At 40.9% G+C, this 22,758-nt stretch overlaps 1 protein-coding gene and 1 long non-coding RNA gene across 6 annotated transcripts in view; one reads left to right on the top strand and one right to left on the bottom strand.

Moving 5' to 3' along the window:
• The window catches only part of AP1S2 (adaptor related protein complex 1 subunit sigma 2), a 28,399-nt gene extending 13,465 nt beyond the window's left edge, over positions 1–14,934 (bottom strand). For 4 of the 5 annotated variants that reach the window (XM_059384582.1, XM_059384585.1, XM_059384581.1 and 1 more), the window contains exons 1-4: positions 14,603–14,654; positions 12,304–12,482; positions 5,211–5,319; positions 4,470–4,607 (exon numbers count right to left, since the gene is read on the bottom strand). In XM_059384582.1, the coding sequence (XP_059240565.1) occupies positions 4,470–4,607; positions 5,211–5,319; positions 12,304–12,482 (426 nt within the window). In that variant the 5' untranslated portion in view covers positions 14,603–14,654. Of the gene's footprint in view, positions 1–3,800; positions 4,131–4,469; positions 4,608–5,210; positions 5,320–12,303; positions 12,483–14,602 lie in introns of those variants that run through there. The other variant, XM_059384583.1, reaches the window with a different exon arrangement.
• Positions 14,935–15,050: 116 nt separating this feature from the next.
• LOC132007293 (uncharacterized) overlaps positions 15,051–22,758 on the top strand; it is a 31,883-nt gene continuing 24,175 nt past the window's right edge. The window contains exons 1-2 of the long non-coding RNA XR_009401298.1: positions 15,051–15,648; positions 17,375–17,584. This is a non-coding gene — a long non-coding RNA (uncharacterized LOC132007293). The remainder of the gene's footprint in view (positions 15,649–17,374; positions 17,585–22,758) is intronic.

The following is a 22,758-nucleotide window of genomic DNA, read 5'->3' as shown; positions in this document are numbered from 1 at the left end:
TACTTATGTTCTCATTACTCACTATAATATGCTAATAGGAGATCTACTTTCTCCTGACTGTGCCGTTTGCCTGTAACATGAAGGACTGAAATTTTAAAGAAATTTTTCTGAAGAAAATAAACATTCTTAAGGATAGAAATGTGTATGTCACAAATTTTAAAAGGGCTAAAATCAAAATAATTTTGTGATTTCCATGCATTAAGCCAACAGGTATTTTCATTATAAATTCAAAGTCATCTGTGGTGTTTAGAAATAATCAATTCAAGTAAAAGAGCTGATACCAAAAAGGAAAATCACCACACAAAGAAAACTAGATTAAAATAAATTAATTAGGAATTCTACAAATTTAAGGCCACATTTAGCTAAGTGCCTTTGCAGCTATATTTACAATTTTGGAAGCAAAATCACATTCATGACATAGGCTAAGTGAATGCTATATCCCAAATTATAATACCAAAAAAAGCTACCATACATCCAGTTTCGATAAATCCAACAAGAAATGACTTTAAAAATGTATTATTTGTATCTATATATCCAATTTGAAAATACCAACTATTGATAGTTTAGACATTGAACATTTTCAGTGTAAGAGGTAAAAAATAGCATCTGTCTTAGGAAGTCTACTCTGTTCCATACAGAAAAACCTCCAGAATGATGAATCTCTTAATTACTGGAAAACACATTAAGTTGGTACCAGAAACAGGTTTAAAATACACATTTCAAGGCAATACGCAAATAGGGCGGGGGGAGACATGGATACTGCCCAGTGGTCAAGATGTCACATAGCTCTGAAGGCCAGCAGAGCATGTTTGGAATGCTGGGACTGGTCCCCGGAAGCTCACTGCTCGAGCCTCTGCTTGTTCGTTTTTTAAAAGGTGCTCGGGACCCTGCTCAGGACACCCCGAGGATTAGCACAGGGTGCTTCTCATCTAAGTGCTCAGTAAGCACCAGCTAGCACCTTGTTCTCTTCTGTTGTCCTGGTGTCCAGACATGTTCTCATTACTGACTATATAGAATACGCTAAGAGAAAACCTACTTTGTCAACTGTCTGTCCTGTTGGCCTATAAAATGAAGGACTGCCTAAACAGACCAGAAGAAGTTTATGTAACTTGGGTAGAAGGGAAACTTGAAAGAAATTTAGCAGTTTTTTCTCATCTTACTCCACCACCTGTTTTATGAACACATTTAGATACTCTCCCGAAGATGCAGACATGTATCATGTATCAACATAGAAATGAATCTACTTTAGGAAACAAGCAGCTTGTCATCCCTGCACGTGCGACAGTGTGCTGGCAAATAACCTGAATGAGAAACAGGTTAGCCTGAACGGAATCACCTGAAGCCTTACTGCCCCAAAGAGATTCAGCTTGGCTTCATAAAGGCCTTAGTGTGCCATGTATGATAACTCCCTCTGAATTCAGAACGGACCAGTGGTGTTCTGCCTCAAGACCTGAATGGCTAAATTAAGAGAAATGGTTCACTCAGACCACTGAAGAGAAGATGTCTTAATGTACTATCACTTTGGTTAATGTACAAAACAGTATTAAGGTAGCCACAGATGAGAAACAGGCCAAAGCTCTCCTCTAAAGATAAGAAACCATATTTAACAGTAGTCGACTTTTTTTTTTTTAAACTAGGGTGAGACAGGAAAAGAAAAACCTTTTTTTTTTTTTTAAGATTTTATTTATTTATTTGACAGAGATCACAAGTAGGCAGAGAGGCAGGCAGAGAGAGAGGAGGAAGCAGGCTCCCCACTGAGCAGAGAGCCCATGTGGGGCTCGATCCCAGGACCCTGGGATTATGACCTGAGCCAAAGGCAGAGGCTTAACCCACTGAGGAGGCACACAGGCGCTCCAGGAAAAGAAAAATCTTAACGTGGACCACAGACATCCTATGCTTCTCTCCACTCCTCCTTTCTCTTTAAGATACAAAAATACTACTTCAAAAAGGAGATGGTACTTACTATTAAGATACTTCAATAGGGGAGGGGCGCCTGGTGGCTCAGATGGTTAAGCCTCTGCTTTTGGCCCAGGTCATGATCTCAGGGTCCTGGGATGGAGCCCCATATTGGGCTCCCCGCTCAGTGGGAAGCCTGCTTCCCCCTCTCTCCCTGCCTGCCTCTGCCTAATTGTGATCTCTCTCCCTCTCTCAAGTTAATAAATAAAATCTTAAGAAAAATAAAGTTTATTTTAAAAAAAGATACTTCAATAAGGGAGATACACACACATATACAAATATGGACTTGGAATGACATTTTTATCCCGAATACAAGCTATAAAGTAAACTTAGTATATCGGTCATATTTTGAAGTCTTTAGCAATGAGTACAATTTAAAAAACCATCCAGACACAGGAAAGATCAGTGCCCTAAACACTGGTCTTCAGAAAAAAAAATATAAAAATTAAAAGGTGAACTTCAAGAACTTTAGAAATGTTTTAAGACAGATGTAATTAATCAGGAAATGATGAAGAACTTGGAGGAAATGAAGAACCAGGATCTGACAGAGCAAATTACAGTTCCATAATAATGAAATATAAAAGTGAACAAGGAAAGAGACAAATCTATAAAATTCCCAGTTCCTGATTCTGGTTTGACCTTATTTTTAGAAAAGTCTGATTGGTAAATAGCAAAATAAGGAGGTCCTAACTTCAAAACCAATTTTACAATAGGAGAATATGAGCATGAGGTCACAATATCAGATGTTAAAAAATAAAAAATCTCCCCAGTGACATATCTGCAGTCAATTAAATAGAGAACTGTGGCAAACTACGCACATGGAAAAGGGACTGTGCTCATTTCACTACTGCCAGTGGCTAGCGTCAGGGCTGCCAAAAAAGGCTCCGCTTTTGCAGGCACCTTAAGCACTGTTTGGTTATCTCAAGATCAAGACATGTACAGCGTACTGTCTCACATTTAACACATGTATGTTCTGATGACGTCACCGCCACTTGGAGCAATCCTCACAAGTGACCCGGGCAGTGACTCACGCAGAGCCGTCATCCAAGGCCCGCCCTCCCACTGAGGCCCACAGTTAAGAAAGAGACATTTACTCTTTTTAGTTCACATTTCTGTTACAACAGAAATGCTAAAAAAAAATTGGATTTAAAGCCTCCTTTAAGACTAACAAAGAGAATTAACTTGATGAAAACACACTACATTTCTTTAAATTGACTAGCTCCTCCTTGTGCTACGGACTTTCTATTTGATTAAAACCACAATGACCGCTAAAGCATAATTCAAGTTAGTATCTGAATTAAGGTATTCTTAAGTATTTTGAAAAAGGTGGCCTTATCTATGAAATTTTAAACTTCAGAAATTGAAAGTTCAGAAATAGCAAATATACAATTTACTCAGAACAACTGTGGAAACTGGAAACGGAAGGGGCTTATCAACGGTTCTGTGCTATCAAGGCAAAGTAAGAATATAGTCATTTGGCAGAACAGGGTTTGTTATTTAAAGAGAGCAAAGAGGGGTGCCTGGGTGGCCCAGTTGGTTAAGCATCTGACTCTTGGGTTTTTGGCTCAGGCCACAATCTCAGGGTCACGAGGCGGAGCCCTGAGCCGGGTCCCCCACTCAGTACCGAGTCCATTTGCTCTCCCCTTCTTCCTCTGCCCCTTCCCCCACTTGTGCTCACGCACTCTCTCTTTCTCTCAGATAAACAGATAAATAAAACCTTTAAAGAGAGCAAAGAAAAGGCCAAATACTTTTTAGTTGGTTTTGCTAACACAGAACTAGAGAGTTCTACAAAGGGTGTAATTTTATTTTATTTTATTTTTTATTTATTTATTTATTTTTTTTTAAAGATTTTTATTTATTTATTTGAGAGAGAGACAGTGAGAGAGAACATGAGTGATGAGAAGGTCAGAGGGAGAAGCAGACTCCCCATGATGCTGGGAGCCCGATGCGGGACTCGATCCTAGGACTCCAGGATCATGACCTGAGCTGAAGGCAGTCGTCCAACCAACTGAGCCACCCAGGCGCCCCAAAGGGTGTAATTTTAACACTATCATTGGCTTGGCTACATTTGCACGTAATGGACATGAGGTGAAAATATGAACCAATCTGGGATGAAAATGACACAGTCTCACAGTTGGCTGATGACCCATCCACACTATGCGAGAAGGAGTTACCTGCAGTAATTGAGAACAATGGATGGAGGTTTCTCAAATTACTGTTGGACAAAATCTTTTCCCTTCTTAGTCTGTCCTCTAAACGTTTAGACCCTAGCATTTTGGGCTCCAAAAATGGGCCATCAACATGACAGACCATCTCTAAAGCAATCAATCCGTCCACAACTAAGTTGATGTGACTGACACATACTCCAATCAATGTACTGCTCATGGACACTACATGCCAAGCATGCTTCAGAGTAATTTCTGAAACTTGAAGAATGGGGGAACATAACTGAGACTTCCCTAGCAATAGCAAAACATGCTAATGTGTAGTAAAGAGAACTCCAATTAGCTTACCTCCTGCAGTAGATCAGCCTGCTCAATTGCTTTAAGGACATTTTTCTTGGATGTTTCCTGAACTTCCCCTCCCAAAAGAAACTCATCCAAAATAAAATAAGCCTTCTCAAAATTAAAGATGATATCAAGTTCACACACCTGAGAAGCAAGAAAAACAATGTTAAAATTGAAGAAAGCAAAAGATACTTACCCACCATCAAGCAGTGAATAAAAAGGTGATCAGTGAATCGGTCTTAATTCTTTCTAAAAATGGCAATCTTGCCAATAATTAAGTATCACTGATTTAGTCAGTTTAATTTTCAAGTCTCAAGTAGTTGGAAACACAAGGCCTACAAACGAAATAAGACCTGATTCTGGAAGTTCTCAACATGGGCAACTTAGTAATTCTCTACTCATAAACAATGATCTTTTTAAATACATACTTCCTGTATAATGTGATTGTGACTGCTTACCAAATCTAAATTCTATACTAAGCACTTCCAGAACATTAATCTTTGCAGTTGAACTCCTTTCTGTTTCACTATTTTAAACCTCATTCTCACAACCATCATTAAGTGAGCAGGGCTGCGGGGTCAAGCACTGCAGGAGTTCAGTGACTGGGCCGGCTGGCAAAAGAGAGCCCTTCCCCACCTCTGCAGCTACTTTCAAACAGAATTCCTAAGACAAACAATAAACTTGTTACAGAGAAGATTTTTAAAAAATACTATGACATTCAATTTCCTAAAACAAAATACTACTCACACTGCCAAAGTACTTGTCAAGTAATTCCACGTAACGATGAATTATTTCCAGGGTAATTAGCTCATTGTCCTGATCCTCGATAGCACAGCAAAAATACAGACTAGCATATCTGTAACAGAGCAAATGTAGAAGAAATTTTACCCTATAACCTAAATATGTTCTCATATCCTATTGTGAAAGATCCCATACTTACACAATGTACTTCCCCTTTCACAACAGTATAGATTTTTCTCCTGCACTACAAAAGGAATGAATGCATGTAGAGAAAGTTTGAAAAGTACAGGCAAGTAAAATACCAAAAACAATCACTCAATCATACCATCTAGAAATGCAGAAAGATGAACTCGTTTTGCTCTTCTTCTTTAGGTTGCCTTCTATGAATACCTAAAACATAGCTGGACCCAGTTATGAAATACAATGAATGAAATGGTCCTAAATTGTATGAAATATAATCTTATGTTTACCTAATTAAAACAAAATGCGCTGTGTGATTAATTCAAACGTCAAGTAAACAGGGAAGAAGAGAAACTCTCCGACTGAAGGACTTATTGAAGATACTGTCCATGTGAAGGCAATGACTGAAACGTTTTGGTGAAGCGTTAGTATACACAACAGAGAAGAACACAAGTCATATGTACAGCTTGAGGAGTTCTCCAAGTGAACCCACCTCGTGTACCAGCACCCTGATCAAGAAACAAATTATGGAACTCCTAAAGCCCCTCTCCTAACCTCTCTAGGTCACAATCTGCCACCCCCAAGGGTAACTACTATCTTGACTCCCAACGGCATAGAATTGTTTTTAAAGGTTTCTAGGACTGTGGAATAAATTCCAAGAAAAGAACAGTTCTAAGTTATCACAGAAGTCAGAGAAAGAGAACAGGGGAAACTGAGACCTGTTCTCAAATTTTCCAACCTCTACCTGTTAAATGAAAGTTTATGTTATTTACCCCTTGAATATTAACATTGGAAAACTCATATTCTCTTCCAAATTAGGATTCTAGCACAAGAGGCTACATTATACTTGACCCAAGGAAGCCAAACTTAACATACAACCCTGAGGCATAACAAACAATGACCAAGTCTTTTGAGGAGGATTAAAAGAGCATTTTACAAATGGTTTAAGTGTATTACAGGCTTTTGGAAAAAAACACAAGCAGAAAACCCAAGACATTCTAAACAAGTCTCAGTATCAATTCTAATTTTCACCAAGGAGCATCTCGGTGATTTTTAGAAAACACAAGGAGCAATTACTGCTCATAGCATTAATGGAAAATCACACGTACATATAAACTCGGTTTTGGAATTCAATGAACTCCTACTCTTCAATAGGAGAGTAACTGGTATTTACAGAATGCTCTATTCATATTATCAACTTGACCAAATAAAGATCAATTATTTGATCTTTCCAACAGCAAGCACCATCATTCTTGACTGGGGAAGGAAAAAAAAAAAAAGAGGCCCGAGTCCAGGCCTGCCACGTGGTCATTCTGGGACAAGAAATCCGATCTTCAGACCTTTTCCCACTTCACTGCAGGGACGCCCTCTTCACACACAGCTTTGCCTTTGCCATGTCCACTCTACCTGATTAATATGTTATTTAAAATGGCAGGTCTCCTGTGATCTTGAAGAGGAGGCTTTTGAATGTGTTCATTTATTAGCATTAAGGGCCCAAGAGGGTACCACTTCCAACTTTAACAAAGTGCATCCTCTCTTTCCTACCCTAAGGTTTCGAGTTATCTGTTTAAAACGGGGGTGGGGGTGGGGCTCCTGGGAGGCGCCATCAGTTAAGTGTCCGACTTTTGATTCTGGCTCAGGTCGTGTTCTCAGGGTCTCAAGACTGAGCCCTGTGTCAGGCTCTGCAATGAGCATGGAATCTGCTTGGGATTCTATCACTCTCCCTCTGTCACCCCTCACTCTAGCCCTGCTCATGCGTACTCACGCTCTCTCTAAAAACATGAAATTAGGGATGCTTGGGTGCCTTAGTCTGTTAAGTATCTGCCTTCGGCTCAGGTCATGATCCCAGAGTTCTGGGATTGAGTCCCACATCAGGCTCCTTGCTCGGCAGAGAGCCTGCTTTCCCCGCTGCCTGCTCTGCCTGCAGCTCCCCGTGCTTGTACGTGCTCTCTGACAAATAAAATCTTTAAAAAAATAAAAAATAAAAATTAAATTAAAATAATAAAAAGAAAGGCAATTCCAACTCTCCATCCTCTCCAACCCATACTCACCAAATAGTTTTGAATTTGAGGAAAATGATACAAATGACATGTTACAAATCTCCAAATCAAGAAAACTAAAGATTAAAGGAATTCACATTAAAAATGGTAGATAAAAAACAGACATCACTAGCTGACACGAAGAGTGTGCTATTTAAATAATCCCAATTAGAAGGAATTTATTAATAGTTTTGGGTAAAATTCCTTTTATTCTTAATGTCAGCATTCCTACGATGCTACTGTTAAGCAATCTACTGCTTATACCATCCTCGCTCCTTACCCACAGTACTGCCTCTTGACTTACAAATAAACGGCACTTGTCAATGGTCCTTAATTGTGTGAATCACTTAGAAATATTAATTTACATATCACCAGGACTGATGTGTCCAAGCATCAACCAATATTTTTAAAATCCTGCAATACAGAGGGGCAACTGGGTGTTTCAGTCAGTTAAGTGTCTGCCTTTAGCTCAGGTCATGATCCCAGAGTCCCGGGATCGAGTCTCACGTCGGCTTCTCCCTCTCCCGCTCCCCATGCTTGTTCTCTCTCTCAAATAAATAAGATATTAAAAAAAAAAATCCTGCAATACCAAATAAATAAATAAATACAAAAATTCTGCAATACTACCTTAATGCTTGCTTTCACTCAGAATGGAAAAAGACCCATCAGTCAGACAAATTCTTTTTGTAGTTGATTATCTAGTTATCAGGGTTATAATGCCCCTCTCTACAGAAAGCTTATGGAAGAAAGAAACAGAATAGTTAACAGGTAACATTCACGGAGTCCTCACTCTGAGTGAGACACTAAGTGTTAGCTAAGGCTTCTGCATATTTTGCCATTTTAATCCTCACAACAACTCTTCAAGAAAGATACTGTTATTAACTTGCATTTATAGGAGACCCAAGCTTAACTGAGTAACCTCCCCAGGAATAGTAATTTGACTCCAAAGCCCCTGTTAAGGGTTTATACTAAAAACTATAGCCAGGAACTGTATTAAATAAAGTAATCCTGCACCTGGCAAAAATTAAAACAGAATAAGCAATATTTAAGAGCTTTGAAGAGGGAGAGAAAAATTGTTACTGATTTAGTAAAAGATTACCAAGAGAACCTGAAGCATACTCCCTATTTTTAGAACCAAATGCTTTTTAAAAATTCAATTATGAGCTCATTTTGTTCTCTTAGTACCTATTTGTAAGTCTAAACCTGAAGTAAAATTAATAATAGACTAGTAAGAAGAAAGGTATGTTTGGTTATTTTTAGCAGAATGGATTAAGGCTTACTCTAATTACTGGCACTCAGAGACCAGCTGAAAGTGCCTATTCTTACATTCAAAACACATGACTTCTCCACAGTCAGCTAAGTGTCAGCTGACTGTGTGTGCATGTAACTAAACTATTCTCAATACCCACTGGTATGTCATTAAATATTCTTTTGTTAGTCAAGAAAATACAGTACTGTGGCAAAGTCTCAAACTAGTAAGGTAAATGTATGTTTAAATTCACTGTATAACTCAATCTAGTGCCTCTTCTATAACATGCTGCCTAAAATAGGAATCAAAAAAGCATACAGTGTTAGGTCTTTCAGGGATTTTCAAAAGCATTTATTTCAGAGATGAGGAGACACACACACAATGACTTGTTCAAAGTCACAAAACTAGCTAAGGGTGCAAACCAAACAGAACTCAAGTCCCCAGATTTTCAGTCTGTTTTTTCAGCTATATTCTCCCTATGGACCCCTACCCCCCGGCACCCTTCCCAAGAGAGGGAGCTATGGGAAATGCTCAGCAAGAAGAATGCGGCTGAGACAAATGGAAGAAGGCAGGCCTAAAGACCACTTGTTGACAGGAACAGAGACAGTGCTGGTTCAGAATTTCTCAGAAGCGAGAATCCTTTTGCTTAAAAGGTCTTCTCTTCCAGCTGGACTAGGGGGTAAAAAAAAAATCACTCGTTTATGTAACAAATAATATGTTCTTAAATACGATAAATGAGGTTTTCAGTATGAAATGAGGGCAGATGCATAGAAAAACTGATTAAAAATTCTAAGTTCTATATGTGACTCTTATCTCAATAAAGCTGTTTTTTTAAAGTACACCTTTTACTTACAGGAGCTTCATAAAAGTGTCAGACTCAGGTGAGAGTACCCTTTACAGCCTTTACTTAAAAGGAGAAGTGGTAGGCCAGCGCGGGCACCGAACGCCAGCCAGTGCTTAGCTGCCTTCGGTCAGAAGAGGCCGCTGCCTTCAGCGGCAGGAAACTCGACTCCTGGGATTGACTCCTTGCTGGTATTTTCCTCCTCCACACGGGGGACTCCTTCCCCTATCTAGAAATAAGCTGAAATCTCTCACACCTTTTTAAAAACTCTGTCCCGCACTCCTGTGTCTATGGGCCGTTACCACCTCTTTGCATCTGAGGAAGCTCCCGAAATAGTCTACATTTGCTGTTTAAACGTCTCCACCTCTTCACACTTTGCCCCATTTCTTCGAGAGTTTCTACTATTTCACTGAAAATGTTCCTCCGACAAATGGCATTTTTTGAACTCTCACGTAAAACCTAATAGATTCTTTCTTCACTTTTATTGTTTTTGCAACATTTGGCCCTGGTGACTTAATTTTCAAAACTCACTCCCACTTCCTGACATTACTGACCCTATACTTAGTCTCTCCCTCTTTGCTTGCCCCTTGAATGTTGGTGGTTTACCATTTTATGCCTAATTTCCACCCTGACTTCCAAGCCCACTCGGAGAAAACCAAGCATCTCAAAGTCAACGTGTCTGCTACCTCACATTTACCGTCAGCTGAAACAGAAGTGTGGAATCCCTGCCCTCCTGGCTTCTGGCAGAAAAAAAACCCACAAAAAACCCAAACCAAAAAACCTTACCTAGTAGGAACAGCTCATTTCACCTGCTGAGCCCACAGCAGAGGTCTTCCTTCAGGGCCTCATTATAATGCAGTTTCCGAAGAGATGTCTCAGGTGCCAGCCTCAGCCCTCCCCCCTACTCATTCTCCAATTACAAGGATCCTTTCAAAAGGCATTATCTGCTCTTTTCTCATCCCTGTTTTAAAACCTTTGCCTCCACACTTCAGAACTGAATTCTAGGCCCCTTGTCAGTCACTAACTGGAATATGACCTTGGACAAGTCACTTTTCCCAAATTCTTCCTTTCATAAAATTGAAATTTAATCAACAGTAGTGGTTTTTGGGGCGCCTGGGTGGCTCAGTCATTAAGCGTCTGCCTTTCACCTCAGGTCATGATCCTAGGGTCTTAGGATCCAGCCCCGCACCAGGCTCCCTGCTCGGCAGGAAGCCTGCTTCTCCCTCTCCTACTAGTGTTCCCTCTCTCGCTGTGTCTGTCACATGAATAAAATAAAATGATTAAAATCTTTAAAAACAACAACAAAAGAACCAGTAGTGATTTTAAAGCTCATGAACCATCTCTGATGCAGAGGGCACAAGCCAAGTGAGCAGAGGTATGAGATCCCGGTTCTGTTTTCATGAGAGCACCTCCACTTCCATTTGATTCATCGAAGGTTCTAACCTTTGGGCAAAAAGCTTTTTATTTTATTTTATAAAGATTTTTATTTATTTATTTGACAGACAGAAATCACAAGTAGGCAGAGAGAGAGATTGGAGGAAGCAGGTTCCCTGCCGAGCAGAGAGCCCGATGCGGGGCTCGATCCCAGGACCCTGGGATCATGACCTGAGCAGAAGGCAGAGGCTTTAACCCACTGAGCCACCCAGGTGCCCCGCAAAAAGCTTTTTAAAAACAATCACCTGACTATATTATTCCAAAACTTCTCCCAACTCTAAAATGCTATGAGTTTTCTCAATAAGTACTAAACCAAAATCACCCAAAGATGACTAAATTTATTCTATTGCAAAGAGTTCTATGGTATTTAAAACATTCTCTATGTCCTATAATCTCCCATCACCTTCTCTGCCATCTACCCATCCCCCACATATACACAAAACCCACCCACACCTAGAATAAAGGAACAGAGATAAAAACCCAGACTTCTCTTCAACCCCCCCTTGCAGCCCATACTGTTAGTTCCCTGAACTTCCCCTATAGAAGACAATTTTTTATATGCAGAAACACTCTTCCTAAATAGAGTAAATTATTTGTAAGGGAGGGAAAATGGAGAAGAAACAAAGTAATTAATTTCTTTTAACTCCTGATTAGCCCAATCTTGACAAATGTTATTTTAGGGTATTAAAAGACTTTTAGATATTAATAAAGATGTACATTTTTTTAAAATTTAGTGTTCAAAGCCAATGTGTGAGTCATTTTTCAACATCAAAAATTTAAAAATCTATTCCTCACAAAATTATCTATCAGATCTAATTATACCTCCATGACAGTAACAAGTGTACTTAAAATTAATAAATACCACTAACAAAGAACTCTTATATAGAGAGTTTCAAAACCTCTATATGACTAAATGATCTATGCATCCAAGGTGTTCAAAAGTGAGATTCTACAAGTCAGAAAAAAGGCATGTCAATTATCAGTCATTACTGTATAGATTTTTAAGCAAGGTTTGTCAAAATTCAGAGAATTACACCATTTAAAATATGACCCCATTTTCACCTGCAAAGAAATTCATTTAATTTTTCTAAAAAGATGATTAAGTAGAAATAATCATTTATGCCTTTAATTACATAAATAGTTTTAAATCAACTTTTCTGATTTTATTTTTTTGACTGGACAATCAATCAAAACACCAGTTATTTAAAAGACACAAAGCTTTAACTTAAACCTTTTTCATCTAAATCATTATTAATCATTACTTGTAAATGTCATCTCTCAAAGTCTGCCACTGCCACATTATAAATGACTGAACATTTAACCCAATTTTGCCTTTCCAATAAATGAAAATTATACCTTTTGTAAACAATCTTCAGATCTCGCCACTCAAGAAAGCTGCACATTTTAGGTTTCCGTGCTAAAACGGTTTGAACAAGTTCTCTTGTAATCTTTTTCTTCTCTTTGTCTGATAGTGGGACATACCATTTCTGCAGTCGAAGCTTTCCCTGACGACTAAAAAGCAACATAAACTGCATCTGTTAAGATAAATAGAGCCAAGATTACATGCAACACTTTGATTCCGTAAAGATTAAGATGACATGGTTCCTAGAGAAGCTTAAGGGGCAGGGTCTTTAACTGACAAATGATTAGCAGCCATCAGTATTTCTACGCCAGTTAAAATAGCAGGAAAATGCTTGTAGAAAGATCTTCCCACTAGGGGCAAATCTCCCCACCCCACCCCATTCCACTAAGTTTGGAGAGTAGTGCGTGGCAAAAAATAATCATCATAATTAAAAAAAAAAAAAAAAAACAGGTAAAAAGCTGAAGTGAAATTTTTGAGGAAAAAAAAATAACTCTTGCAGTTTAAGACAACTACTGTCTACCTGTACTGTACATTTCACATTCTCTGTATGCTTCAAAAGAGAACTGTTGACATCAACTGGTTTAGATACATTTGAAAGAAACAGCAGATCTACAACTATTTTTCACCCTGAGGCTGTTCCAGTCCCGGGCTGAATTACTTGTATTCAGACTGCTATCACTCAGAATGCCCTCTTCAGTGTATGCTCACACATTTTAAGCAAAACAAGAGATCTAAAATATTCAACAAAAAAACCCATAAATGCGCATTTTTCTTAATAAAAGCCTGACTTTTAAGTGTCTCTTCTCATCTTTGCTTTCTAAAATTCCAACATAAATATACACACAATAAAGAAGAAGGTTAATGTAACAATATGAAAGAGAATATAAACCTTTAAAAAGCCAAAATTTAGAGACACACATGCAGAGACATTACGCAAAATACCTCATTTAAAACAATTTTTAAAACAAGCATCTACAGATGGAGTGGATACTGGATCTTAAACTATTTTGTATACGTGTATTTGGAACCTCAAATCTGTTGATTAGTTTACATGTTTAATTTTAAAGGAAAGCTTCCTGTAATCCAACTGGTCTTCCCAATTGCAAACATTAAGCATTGTTTCTACAAAAGTAATTTAAAGGTAGAATTCAGACAGGTTTACCCCCCTCCCCCAACTGTTGTTAAGTTCCTTCAACGGTGTTACTACAAGTAAGACTGCAGCCCGATTCTTAATATGCACCACACCACCTTAAATCTGAATATGGGGTGGGGGAATCTACACGGCCAATTTAGAATAAAAATGGGCTCCAAATTTCGCAAAGAAATTAACGGGCATCGACAAGGTATTTAGAAATTTATGATGTGGCGATTTAACTTTATTAAAGTTAAAATTGGCTTATTACGCCTCACTTGAAACCTTCACTGGCACAAAATAAGCGAACGCTATTTTTGATGTCAAAGTGCCTCCCATACAAGTCCTGTTTAGACAGCGGCATTCGGAGAGGAACAGCAACTAAAGCATCAACTGGACGTTTAATGCAAACCGGTTACCAGAACTTTGAGAATAACACACCCCTAATCCAGGACCCCGACGACCCGGGGGAGTGGCGGTTTGCTTTCTGAAAAGAGTATGAGCTCTAGGCTGTCTATATCCCCTCCCTACCACTTGAGAGAATAAATAATTCACTCTTTCAAATAAATTATGTGCTAACATGGGACGATACCCGGTTGCGAGGCACAAGTATTCCTTTCCTCCGGTTAAAAACTAATGCTTTGATTTTGCCGCAAATCACAGGGCACCTCAATTCCTCGAGATTGGTTATTAAAAACAATAGGCTCAGCTGCGGAGCCGGCTCAGGGCCAGCGTTCCTCGGTCCGGCCGTCTCCGACGCCTCCCCGCCGCCCCATGGGGCCGCAGTCCATCACTGACCGAGCCCGGGCGAGGTGACAGGCTAGGCGCGGGGCAGACAATGGCATTCGCGGGCGCCAAGGGTCCTCCGCCGCCACCGCCCCCGGCCGCGGGCCCCTCCCGAAAATGCCCCGCAAAACTTGAGGTGATTCCCAAACCACAGGTGCCGCGGGGCCCCCCGCATTCCCGGGGCGCGGCGCGGAGTGGGGACCGGCGCGGACGCGGAGAGAAGTGAGTTGCGGGGCGCGGCGACCCCCTGGCGGGCCGGGGCAGCCAGGCGCGGGGTGGGGTCGTCGGGGCGCGCGCGGGGCGTCTGAGGGCGCGCCCAACCCGCCCTCCCGGTTCCCCGTCCCCGACGCCCCCGCTCGCCCCCCGGGACTTACGGCGGCCGCGGGCCGCGGGCGCGGCTGAGCTCGGCCGGCGGCGGCGGCGGCGGTGGCGGCGGCGGCGGCGGCTGAGGGGAAGCCCCTGTCGCCAGGCTGAGGAAGAGAAGCCGTGTTGCTGTGGGGAGGGGACCCAGTTAGCGGAGGGAAGGCTTAGGCGGCGAGGGGAGGGCGAGCCGGCAGACCCCGCCCCGTGGGCCGGACGAAGGAGGAGCCGGGGTTGCGGCGAGAGGAGGGGCGGGCTGGGCGACGCGCGGGAAGCCGCTCGGCCTTCGCCAACGGCACCGGAGGCAGCGCCGGAGACCGCACAATCTAAGAAAGCCGATTGGCCGCGTCCCTACCGAGAGGGGTGGTCTGGGCCGGAAGTCAGGCCACGTGACCCGGAAGCGGCTGCTGCCAAGGCCGGCGCGCCTGCGTGCTCCTGCTTGTGCATTTCGAACTCGGGCTGGCGGCTTCCCCGGCTGTCCGGTGGTGGGAGGTCAGGGTTCTGCGGTGCCCTTTGTCGACCCCGCCGTGCGAGGCAGGGAAGGTCAGGATTGCGAAGAGCCAAGTTCGAGCTCCGATAACTCTCCGAGCCCAAAGAGGGTGGGGCGGGGAGGCGTGACTGCCCGTGATGATGGTGAGGGGAGAGAGGGAGTGCTGCACCTCTGGGGAAAACAAGTCAGCTCTGTCGTGGAGCTAGTGCACGCGTTCAGAGGGCCTTTTGCAACTATTCTGCTTCCAACCCGCCTGGATTCCAGCCGGTCCGACCTATCGGACTGCTACAGCCCTAGACACTTTTTGCCCCAAGCTGTGCAAGTGTCTCTTCCCTGGGCTTGCCTCGCCTATTCTCAGTGCTGCGGACCTAATGAATTAAGGTCCGTCCTCTGCTGAGAAGCCCAGACAGCATCTCGTGTTTGAGATCCCACTTCCTTCGCACGGAGTCGCGTTCCCCGCCGCTCCGCCCCAAAGCCGCCTGGGTTCCAGTTAGCCTTGCCGAAGACTTGCTCTGCCTGGCGTGTACTTCCTCTCAAATGTTAATCTATGAAGCCTCACCCTCAAACCCTGTAAGAACGAATCCCTCTTTCACCCACATGTTCATTAGTCTCTGCTTAGCACATCTTGAATTTTATTCATTTTTGCATCCCCACGTGTCCATTTGCCTCTATTTAGCACGTCTTGAATTTTTTTTTCATTTTTCGTCCCAACCTAGTTCACTGCCTGGTATATAACACATCTAATAAGTGGGAGTTGACTGATGAGGACTATAAAATGATAGATTTGTTAAGAACCGTAGTGCTGAGCATTATACTTGGCACATAATGGATGTCCATATTTTTTTGAATGAAAAGGACCGATGAATCATCTAGTCCGACTCATCTTTTACAGATGAGGAAAGGGGAGCCCCATGGGATTAAGTGACCTTGCTTGAACAGCCACTGGTTTCTCATGTTGAATGGTATTCATTACCCCAGTGACTTAGGTTCTTACAAAGGAAGCTGGAAAATTGCTTTTATTGCGCTATGCCCTTTTTGCAGAGGTTCCCAAACATACTCGCCAGAATTTTTTAATGACCCAAAGTGAAAAAGAAATGCTACGTTTTTCACGAAGCTAAATTTAATCAATTTAAAGGAATCCTTTATTAGGGATTGTTCTTTTTTTTTTTTTTTTTTGTGGTAAAAGGTCTATAAAACTATGATAGTATATAAAAGGGATTTGAAGGCATTTTTATTGCCCCGATTTGGCAAGATAAAAATGTATAATACCTCCCTCTTTTTAAGCACTACTATACTGCTAGGAAAATTTCCTACAAATATGTAGGATAATGTGTACTGGAAAACAAGTGGCCGACACAAAGCACAGAACTGACATTCTGTGGTCTTTAGGCCCCCTGCCCAGATTTCTGTCTGCTTCCTAACCGGTCGTGCTCCAAAGTCACATATTAATGCCCCATTTCTCCCGTACTACACAAAACAGATGCCATTAACCAGTTCAAAGATAGATTGAATACTATGCAGTGAAAACGTGCACTCTGAATTCAAGGACTGTTTTTCTTATTTTCTGTACAAAGCACATATATCCTCAACGTTCTTAAGCTAACCACCTCCAAGCTTAAGCCATTGGTTATGCTCCTAATGTTGGTCTGTGGTTCTGAAAATGAAGACGGCAGACTTGCTGATGACATATTGGCAGTCTCTGGTGATCCTAGCCAAGAAAAGGAGGGGGTGAAGGATAGAGAGGGAAAGGAATTATGGGAAAAATAATTAGCAGCTGAAAGCAGCTATTACATAATCTTGGCTGCTTATTAATTTAGAAGAAGGAATGGCTTATTAAATTCTAATAGCAGCAGCACAACTGCAAACAACCTAGCAATTAACAATGCAGGGCCCATTATTTTGTTAATATGTTCTCTTTTTTTGGCAAGTGTATAAGAACAAATTTATAGAAGCAGATGGTCTTTTTCAGTAGATTATAGATGGTTTTTCCCCAGTCTTAGTATTAAGTGCTAATTGTGCATTCACTGTGAAAGACAAAAGAAGCACTGTTAGTAATTAACTGCTTGACTTTGATTCCCACATTTTCCAAATTGTGGGCTTTCTTATGTACATATTTCTTCTCACCTAGTATCTTCTTCATCTGTCATGTTAATAGGGTATCTTTCTTTATCCTCTGCTTTTGTTATGTGGGTGGTCCTGACTTCTTGGTGGTTAATATTGATACGAAAATAATTTCTTATGAGAAATTAAAAATCAGATTTTATACTTATTTTTATTTTTTATTTTTTTGGTACAGGAGACATTTATTACAACATCATTTCTCATGGAACAAGAAGGAACATGGACTTTCATGGTGCAAGCCTTCCTGATGTTTCCCGGGTTTCAATGGCCCAGGCAGATAAAGGAAACTCAGCAAGGTCAGAAGAAAGAAGAACAGATCTGTCCTTAAGTGGGAAAAATAACCGTGTCCCAAGTATACAGAAGGGGAACAAATGAAGTATTTCTGGTAAACTGCCTTTTATTTCTTTTTTATTGAGATATAATTGACATTATATTAGCTTAAGGTGTACAACATAATTTGATATTTATATGCATTTGTGAAATGATCACCACAGTAATTCTAGTTAATATCACTGGTTTCTTTAAAAAAAAAAAAGTGCTTAGGTTTCATTTATGCTAAATGCAAGAGTTGAGGGCCTTCTAACAATAAAATTTTGAGACTTTTAATGTAATCTTTTAAGTTTTCAAAAATAGCTTTAGTTTTAGTTTCCTGTTAAATGTGTGTTGGCCATATGCTTTTATCTACTCTCCCTCGCAAAATGCCATTAAACGGGAAAAAAAAAAGGAGGAATGTTTGACATATAAACTCACATGGGCAATAAGACAGGGGACATTAGCATGAGGATGTCATCAAGAATGTCTCGGTGCACTGTTGGCTCATTGTGATTTAGGTAAAAATTGTAATATATTTATATTGGGAATACAGAGGAGCAGAAGTGAAGGGATGTTGAAATCATGCTAAATCCTCAGGCACTGGCAATAAGAAAATAGATAACATCTAACATAAACCAAAAAAATAGCATTATTAGTGTATTCTTTAGATACCAGGAAGTAAATTCCAGAAGCAATGATGACTTTCTTTCCAGGGACAGAATCTTGAGGTAGGATGTATTAAAGGTTATTATTACATTTTATTTTACTGCAAGTTTTCCTTAGACCGTTTTAAAAAATAGTGTAATGAAGTAGATAAAAATTCTTCTGTTAGTGTTAACAGCATATTATGGACTTGTACAGCATTCCTTTAGCCCGTCTATTTGTTACTTAGAAATTATTAAATAAAGATGCCTTTGTAATGGAATTCAGCACTGAATCAATGTAGAAGAGCACAGTAAGTGTAAAAAAGATGCTTAGAGTTTTGGATTTGCCTCTCCAATGATAAACTTGTTCCAAGGAGAAAACTGGCCCAAAATAATGAGGATTTGTGAATCAGTCATTTCAAATAGATAGAGCTGTCACTGCCAAAGTCCCCAACAATAAGCCAAAGATAAATGTGGGACATCCACTTTTCCCTGAAGCCTGTTTCCAGAGCTTTGAATAAAATGCGGGAAAATGACTCTTTTTTTAATATTAGGCCAAGGCAGTGATAATTTTATCCACCACCCCTTCCTCCCGACCCCAGAGGACACCTGGCAGTGTCCGGAGACATTGTGGTTGTCATCTCGGCACCCAGGTGTGGGGCAGGTGGGGGTGCTGCTGCTACAGTGCCCAGGACACTCCCCTGGGAAATGATCCAGCCTCAAATGTCAACCGCTCTGAGGCTGAGGGGCTCCAAGTTAGTCATTGAAAAGGTTAGCGTGCAGTAACCAAGCGCTTTTATAGGTATTTCAAGAAACGGAACATGCACTTTCTTTACATAAGTTTTGCTTGTGTTTTTTTTTTTTTCTTTCTTTCTTAGAGGGGTGGAGGCCGTCTTAAATATCTGAGAGCTAAAATTCTTAACTGCTGAAAAGACTGGCCGCCTACATGAGGCAGTCAGTATTCTTCAATGGTAGCTAGAATAAACTCTTAAAATGGGATTTTTTTTTTCCTAGATGACCCCAGAATATTCGCGGAAATTATTTAGAACCTGAATCCATGAGGTGACTGTTCCATCCCTTCATTCATTTAACATAGATGTTTATTATGCTGGTTTATTATGTTTCTTATGGTTTACTCTGCTCTCCACTCTGGAAGATAATGGGGATACAAAGATGAGTAACATGATGGCTCTTTCCTAAAGCTCTAAAACCATTTCTCCTGACACAGAATTTCCTGTCTTTTGGAGACCAATTCTGGGTGGTTAGAGCAGCAGTCCTCAATCAAACATAAGAACACATTTTCTTTCCGGTAGCCCCTAAAGATGCTTCTTAGAACCTTGGATTTCCATGACGGACACCTTTGGAAACTATTTGCCCTAATGACCTCCCGGGGCTCCCAGGGATCTTTTCATTCTGTGAGTTTTCCATAGCACTCTGAATTCACAGCAACATAAGAAAGTCGAGGTGTTTTCAACAAAACGATTTCAGATAATATTCTTTTGACCTGGTCCTTGGAATGAAATGTTTCAGCAGTAATCTAATTCAACTAGATGACTGGTTCTAAGTTATTCTCTGTGTGGCTTATGAAAAAAACACAGATTTTGGGCCCGATCCCAGTTTGTGATTCACTGGGTCTGAGGTGAGGCCTGGGAATTGCATTTCTCACAAGTTCTCAGGTGCTGCTGTTGCCACTGTTTCAGAAACCACACTTTAAGAACCACTGCTCTATGCCAACCCCCACAACCCCCAAAACAAAAAAAAAACCCCAAGATACCTAACTGGTAAATTCTCAAGCCAGCAATTTTGATGTAATTTCCAAGACTGATGATATTATGGAAACTTGAGGTGTGAATATTTTTTGTGGCTGACCTTACTAAGTCTGATAACATTAGGAGATTAATATTCCCAGTTATATGAATCTGAAGCTACATCGATACGTACAAACCCACGTAGGAGCACTGTTCGCCATCTACAAACTAATGTACTGTGTTGATGTTAGTTAGAAATTAGAACACTTAGAGAAACTTGAAGGTTGCACCATAAAAATCAGGTGCTTACTTGGTGAATATCACTGCTCTAAAACTATTTTCCAACTACTCATGCCAAGTAGGAATCACCTCTGAAATATTTCGTTAACAATTACAGACGTGAGGTAGGAAGGAGAGAGTTGAGAGGTAACAGCTAGACAGAATCAGTATCTCTGAAAATAGCAGAAACCCACCATGAAGTGATCAAAATCTGCCCCCTTTCTTCCTTGGCACACAGCTAGCTAGACCCTGTTCGTTGTTCAGTCATCCCTCCAGTTAGGTATCCTGTGGGGCTGATTGAAGTGACGTGTGATATCAAGGCAGGGCCCAGAAAAACCTTGCACAGGAAGGCCTCTTCTCCCTCCCTTGTTCCTCAACCCTAACTTTTGTCCCCAGGATGTTGACATCCAGGGCGACATCGGAAGTTACTCTTTTAAGATGGTTGAGTCTTTAAAATAATAATCTTTAAAATAAAATCTTTAAAAAAGAAAGAAAGAAATGATGAACTTTGTATCAAGCCAGTGATTTTTCTGGGTTCATCTGGTACAGTTGCTAGCACTACTGGCCATTCTCGTAAGCTGTTATACACTTAGAAAGAGAAAGAAACGTAGTGATGGGGAGAGCAAGAAGATAGCTCTTTTTCTTGATTCTAAACCTGCTTTTTGTGCTCCTTCATGCATCTCCTTTCCATTGAAATTTAAAGAAAATTCTCATGTAGTCTAAGCCCAGAATTTTTTTTTTTTTAAAGATTTTATTTATTTATTTGACAGAGAGATCACAAGTGGGCAGAGAGGCAGGCAGAGAGAGAGGTGGAAGCAGGCTCTCCGCAGAGCAGAGAGCCCGATGTGGGGCTCGATCCCAGGACCCTGGGATCATGACCTGAGCCGAAGGCAGAGGCTTAACCCACTGAGCCGCCTGGATGCCCTCAGAATTTTTTTTTTTTAAAGATTTTATTTGTTTATTTGACAGAGAGAGAGAGAGACAGCAAGAGAGGGAACACAAACAGGGGGAGTGGGAGAGGGAGAAGCAGTCTTCCCGCAGAGGAGGGAGCCTGATGCAGGGCTCGATCCCCGGACCCTGGGATCATGAAGCTGAGCTGAAGGCAAAGGCTTAACCCACTGAGCTGCCCAGGCACCCCCATTTATTTACTTAAAAAATATTTTATTTATTTACCTGACAGAGAGAGAGAGAGAGATAGCAAGAGCAGAAACATAAGCAGGGGGATTGGGAGAAGGAGAGGCAAGCTTCCTGGTGAGCGGGGAGATGTGGGGCTCAGTCTCAATACCCTGGGATCATGACCCGAGCTGAAGGCAGACACTAAAGGACACTAAAGGACTGAGCCACCCAGGTGCCCTGATAAGTCAAAATGAAATAGACAAATAAACAAATCATAGGCTGAAACAGCCAAGGTAATGGAGGTGGAGGGCACATTCCAGTAAACTGTACCTAATTGTCCGAAGTGAATAATATTATCATTGTCTCTTTGAATCAAGAAACCAAAGTTTATGGTTTGTGACCAGATTGTCTTTGTCTTCTTCTTCTTCTTCTTCTTCTTTTTTTTTTTGGTCTTCTAAATACTATAGAACACAGTTAAAACATTTATCCAAAAGAATTCTTGAACATTTTAACTGAATGACTTGTAAAGCTTTTAGAAATACTGCATATATATAAAATATAACAAATATATGAAATAATAACATTTTAAGGTCATTTCACTGAAAAACTTCATTTTACAAATAGGGAAATTAAGGCCCAGAGAAGTTAAACAAATTTTTCAAGATCATACTACCTGGTTTGTGGCCATGAAGAACAAAGACCCCTATGTTCTGGTTCCAGGCAATATTTTTTCCACTACAGTATGCTATTGCCCATAAACTACTAGCCCTTATCTTTAGGCAAAAAGAGACAAACACATAAACTGGAAAACTACACACACACAGAGCCCCTCAAAATGTGAAGTCTTCGGTGCTTCCTCCTGTGTTTGCTCTGCTTTCTTTTAAAGTTTTTGTGTCTCTGGTAGCCAACTGAAACCATTGGAATCTCCAAGATTGGGACAGTATCTTACGAATCTCTGTCTCACATAACCTAATGTAATGCCTTGCATAAAGTAGACGCTCAAAAAATATTAGTTAAATTGAATTGGATGACTATACTTCAATTAAAAAAAAGAGAGAGAGAAAATTGAATTGGAATGCCAGAAGAAGGTTTAATAAGCCCCGTCTTATTACTTCTCGAATGTTGCCAGTTTTCTGTGCCCCTCTTCCCCTCTTCCCCTTCGTGCAAGATATCCTTTCCATCCCCACTAATATGGCACTAGGTCAGACCAAGAAACTGGACCTTCTATCTCAGCCCCTTCCTTCCACATTACATGCCATTGTTCTATGATGTCATTACAGTTTCTTCCGCATGCACCTGGCCACCTGAGTGTTTTTTCTAAAACATAAATCTAATAGAGATTAGACTCTCTGCTTAAAATGCTTCAATTTCGGGGCGCTTGGGTGGCTCAGTGGGTTAAAGCCTCTGCTTTCGGCTCAGGTCATGATCCCAGGGTCCTGGGATCGAGCCCTGCATCGGTC

Source organism: Mustela nigripes, chromosome X, assembly GCF_022355385.1.
Source record: "Mustela nigripes isolate SB6536 chromosome X, MUSNIG.SB6536, whole genome shotgun sequence".
NCBI classification, from domain to species: Eukaryota; Metazoa; Chordata; class Mammalia; order Carnivora; family Mustelidae; genus Mustela; species Mustela nigripes.
Note: the sequence above shows the minus strand (reverse complement) of the source record. Positions and strands in the feature narration are given on the sequence as shown.